Source organism: Grammomys surdaster, unplaced genomic scaffold (assembly GCF_004785775.1).
Source record: "Grammomys surdaster isolate TR1022 unplaced genomic scaffold, NIH_TR_1.0 126391, whole genome shotgun sequence".
Classification (NCBI taxonomy): Eukaryota; Metazoa; Chordata; class Mammalia; order Rodentia; family Muridae; genus Grammomys; species Grammomys surdaster.
In genome coordinates this window covers 14,384,480-14,389,916 of record NW_021621185.1, presented here as the reverse complement: position 1 = coordinate 14,389,916, position 5,437 = coordinate 14,384,480, and the positions used below count along the sequence as shown (strand labels likewise).

The 5,437-nt window shown below is 42.9% G+C and overlaps 1 protein-coding gene across 3 annotated transcripts in view; it reads right to left on the bottom strand.

The window, feature by feature from the left end:
- Positions 1-215: 215 nt before the first annotated feature.
- Positions 216-5,437, bottom strand: part of Ssbp2 (single stranded DNA binding protein 2) — a 266,016-nt gene continuing 260,794 nt past the window's right edge. For all 3 annotated transcript variants that reach the window (XM_028760092.1, XM_028760094.1, XM_028760093.1), the window contains one exon: positions 216-796. In XM_028760092.1, the coding sequence (XP_028615925.1) occupies positions 767-796 (30 nt within the window). In that variant the 3' untranslated portion in view covers positions 216-766. The remainder of the gene's footprint in view (positions 797-5,437) is intronic.

The window sequence follows — 5,437 nt, the reverse complement described above, 5'->3', positions numbered from 1 at the left end:
CAAACAAATCAAGAAAGAACTCAATTTAAAGTGGTTACTGCAGAAGTGTACCGTGTGAGGCCCTGGCTGAGCGTCTGTCGAAGTGTCTTCCTTACAAAGCACCACACTGCTTTGCACAGAGGTGACTGAGTGCCTGACTGGACATGAGGATGAAGACGCTGTCCCTACTTGGGACACTCTGGGGCTCACAGGCAACTTGCTTCAGACACAGTGAATGAAAGCTCTCAAATAAGCAATTTTATTCCTATCCATGATTGCAGACATTTACAAAACCATAACATCTGAGTTCACCTTAAAAAATAACTTATATAAAGCAGTGATGTACACAGCACAAAATAGTTCGGGAAGGGCAGGAGCAACCTTTAATAATTAAAATGTAAACGTGAAAAAAAGGATGGAATAAAAGTCCCTACTTACTTCTACTTAAGATGTCATGTGATAATATCTTACAATGTCCTGTGGGTCAATGCACGTATGCGTATATGTGCATACAGATCTGCATATACGATGCGTTCTCTTCCCCACACATACACACAGATAATCATCGCAGTTCAGTTGGGGCAAGGCTAATGTGCCGCTCCGTACAGTTGCTCGAATCACATTGGGACCCGCTTTCTTCTCACAACAGGGGAGAGAGCAGGAACTAAAAGGTGGTCTGGTGTCTGAGATTCCTGTGTCTAACTGTACACGATGAGTAGTTTTCCTCCGTAGTAGTTCTGTGATGGGCTGACTCACGATGGTTTTCATGAGGAGACTCGGTAATGGATCACACACTCATGGTCATGCTGGGGGAGTACTGTAAGGACAGAGAGTCCAGTGGTTAAAAGTGATGTCAGCACGGCTCTACCTGGTACAGAGGGCAGGTGACGATGTGAGTGTCTACGAACACTCATGCACACACCTTTAACCACAGGAAAACAAGGAACCATAATGAGCCAGTCTACATGGCTCTACTTAGTTTAAAATTTTATATTATTTCTTCTACAAAGCCTGATTCTTTCCCAGGACCTAGATAATTATCTAGTCCTCAGATTCTCCAAGTCTTCCAAGCCAGACGAGGGTTTTGAAGACAGTTGTAACAATCTGGGCAACTTTAGTTCAAGGATGGATCACAGTGAAGAGTGGGAGGCCTAGCCTTTGCTATACATAGCCAAGTGAGGGGAGGAATTCTCTGAATTCTATTTCAGTTTTTTTCTCCTTTATAGCAGCCTTTCTAACAATATCAAGGAGTTTGGGGAGGATTCAATATAAAATCCTTCAACTATATGCTTGATTCAACATACAGAAAGCACTCAGTGAACAGTTATGTAAAGAAGCATGAGCAACTGCCAGTTCCACTGAGTCTCTGAACACCAGATGCTCCAGTGTGTTAGCACAGAAGCCACACATACACACAGACACACACAGACACACACACACACAGGCACACACACACAGACACAGAGAGACACACACACACACACACACACACGGCCAGGACACCAGCATCAATCCAATGCATACAACTCAGCATAACAGTATGATGGGGTTGACTGACAAGTGACTAAGGCCACACTGGGCACAGCACAGCTCTCGATCATCTGATTAGAGACAGAATCTCTTGCAAATGGTAACGGTCTCCAAATGAAAATTGCTTCTAAATTAAAATAAACATGTGGACTTTGCAATATTTTAATGTTTGATGGAAAATCTACAAAAAGTACTTCAAAGGGCAGTTTCTTTTAATGTTCTACTAAGAACAGCGTCTCAGGATGAGATGGGTAAAGTCTAAAGGACAGGCTCCAGAGTGGAGAATCCAATAAAAGACCTGTGGCTATGTGCTCAGTGGGACATACCTTTTAGAAAGTTGTCAGAGAGGGGAAAGTGGAGGGATCCCAGCAAGCTGGAATGGACTACGGGCACCAGCAGTGGTCAGATGAACTGCAGTGCAAAGAGCTCCCCAGGCAAGCACACCTGAGACAGCTGACAGTCCTCTAAGCCAAATGCACTGTCTGAGTAAATGTAGAGAGGACCACAGAGGAGCAGGATGAGGCTGGAAAGGTGGCTGGGCCACAGGGGTGCTAGTAAGGGTTTAACACTGGCTACACCAAGGAGACTCTATTTGTCACTGAATAGCCTTGACTTCTGTTTTAGTAGAAGACAGAAGCTAAGTTAGTTAAGTAGTTTAACTGATTCCTATGTTGGATAGTAGGGAACACTGGGCAATAAGAAGAAAGGGCAGGGAGAAATGATATAATTGCATTATAATCTCAATGAATAAAAAATGCATTCAACTCAGAAGAAAAAGCAAGTCAATAATAAAACCACTGCCTCCATCATATATAAGGAGTTCCCTGTGCTGAAATGGGAACACACCCAACTCGATGGCAATGTGACACACAGGTTTCACATCACCAGTGACTTCAGCATGCTGCAATTTCTTACTCACAGCCTGGGACTAAACAGCAATCACACACACACACACACACACATACACACACACACTATGTATACATATATATGTATGTATCACACTAGTTATACATTATATACAAGTATAGAACACAGTGATATTCAGAGATAAGAATAAGCAATAAGAAAAAATGAGGGTGTATCTTTACAGCAAAATGGGCATCAGCATTATTTCAAAATAACTGCTTTGAGGAGTGGTGCAGTGTCAATGACTGAGGCCGGGAGGTAGGATGGCTCCTCCCTCTCATTTCCCCGTGCCCTTTCTTCTTATTGCCCAGTGTTCCCTACTATCCAACATAGGAATCAGTTAAACTACTTAACTAACTTAGCTTCTGCCTTCTACTAAAACAGAAGTCAAGGCTATTCAGTGACAAATAGTCTCCTTGGTGTAGCCAGTGTTAAACCCTGACTAGCACCCCTGTGGCCCAGCCACCTTCCAGTCTCCTCCCTGTGAGTCTCATGAGAAATGTTCCCAGAAATCTCTGGGTAAAACTCCAGAAATCTTCCACTGAATGTACAGCCCGGGCAATCTGGATTTTCGGCATTCTAGATTCCTTTCTTTCCAAGTATCATTCCATCCCACGCATGTATCACATGACACTAGAAAACAGTCTAAAATACTTTCCATTCTAATATATGTCACTTAATGATGTACATGCTCACACTCTGTGTCAAGCATTTATTAGCTATTATAATCTCTTTACATGAGTCCTTGTTCAAATGTGGTATATAAAATGTCTTGAGAAAACTTACAGAAAAGAAAAACATTGTTGATATATCAGGAAGTTAGAAGAAGTCACTTTGCCCATGAAAGAAACTAAGGAAAAAATATTAGGTGTATATAAACCGAGGGTTGGGCATCAGATCCAAGAACTCAACTTCAGAGTTTACTAAAACCTAGTCAGGTATAACTACTGAGTAGCACACACAATTGCAGAATGACATGTCACCATCTCTGGCAACAGGCCAACAGGATGCACTCCTGACTGGACATCCCTGGGGATGTGTCACATGCTACTGTAAGTCTATAGACTGCTCACTGCCAGTTTCTATTACTGAACCGGTTTCAAGAAAATGATGCTGAAGAGAAATGTAAAATTCTAGGAAAGTCCCCAGAATGCAAACAAAAAGAAGCATTTCCATGAACACCTTCTTCAGAGAACTGAGGAAGTGGCCCACATTTCCCAGAAGAAAGGAGTGCTGCACAGGCCGCTATGTTGAGAGACACACTCTTCCTGGTGCATGGTGTGGCCTTACGTCAGTGTCTGTGCTGTGCTGTTGCATCAATACGTGACACACTGTAGGTTTATACCACAATTCTGTGATGTCTGCAAATATTCAGTTAGTCTGGCTCTCCTCACAGGATAAAATAGCCCTGTAGCTAGTGACAGCACTCTCGTTTGGCTTAAGGGGACAAAAAAGTAGAACCAAAGCTATTATTTTAAACATATACTTATCTGCTTTTAAAATAAACTTTGAGATAGCAGGTCCTAGTATGAACTTGTAGAGTCTTTTCCCTATCTCCTAATTAATGTTCTGCAGAATCCATTAGACATACTCATGAAATCTGCTTGAAGGATACTTTTGATCACACCACTGTCTAAGTCTCAGTCTCTATAAATATTTTGTTTTCTTAAGAAGAAACAAGGAGTCGTTGCGCTCCTCTGAATATAACATGAAATAACTTAATGTTTATGTGACCACTTAAACTTGGGCTTCCATGGTTTCCGACAACAGCAGCAGTGGACAGGACAGGTGAGGGCTGTCTGTCAGCATGTCACTATTGAATACAGTGGTCCTAATCCACACCTGCTAATCTGATTATAGACTAAGGCCATAGGGGAACATTCTTCCAAATTAATCCAACTGCTTTGTTTTCATATGAGCTGTTTCTGTATCTGCCACCATCTAAAGCAAGTATTTACAGCCTGTGAACACTAGGGGTAGCTTTGTGTCTTGGAAGAGTCTTGTTTTGCTCATTTGGCCTCGTCAATCCAGTCTGTAGGATTTTGTGGATTCTGGCATGTTTGTCTGGATGTAATTAAATCAAGTAGCATGTCCGTAGAGAATGAGTTACTATCTAGTATACAGCAAGCACTGAACAGTGGTTTCCTTTCTCTGGCCTTTTGGTTTAACGTCTAGGGTGAGAGTGGCAGCTTCCAAGGGGGGACTGCTAAGCACACAAGCCTCCAGTTCTATGCTTTAAAATCCAGACCTTGAACATTCAAAATGGGATTTTTGAGCTCACTAAATAGTTCTGCATTTTCTCAGTTACAGAACAAATAAAGTCATTGGAGATAACTCATTTTATCGTGTCCTTAAACCCCATGCTTGGCAGCACAGAATCTTGTTGTCTATCTTCCTCTCTCTGTTCCTTGCTTGGTATGCTTTAAAATATATAAACAAAAAAGAGTGGTGACATTCACATACAGGCAACACGAAGTGCACTCAATGGACTCCACAACAGAGCACATGGAACCGACAGGGAGAAGTAGGGGTGGGGGACAGGAAAGAACTGGAGGGGAGGGATTGGGGACTCATATTTGATCAAACATTGTGTGCATATATGACATTCTTACACAGGAACAACCATGACAATATAAAGCAAGCCACATACAACAGAGACACCAACTGCAGCAAGTGAACTCTCCTTACTAGGCAGACCAGAGGGCCACGTGGCCAGCAGTACTGAGCACACTTCTCCAGACGACAGCAGCTATCCACTGCCCTTGTCCCACTCCACTTGGAAGGGGATGCGGTGTCTCTGGATGCTATCTGCTCTTTTCCCTTTAGTGAACTCTCCTGCTCGTGCAGGAGAGGGAAGGAGAAACATCAGAAAGCCTTGTTTTTAACTCCACCCTGTAGTTTTACTTGACAATGAAGCTCCTTCTGAGTTCAGGGCAGCCAGGCTTGGACAGGAGATGAGGAACCCCACCCCCGCTCCTCTCAGCTCCTCCCACTAAAGTGTCCATTCATCCAGCTCCTC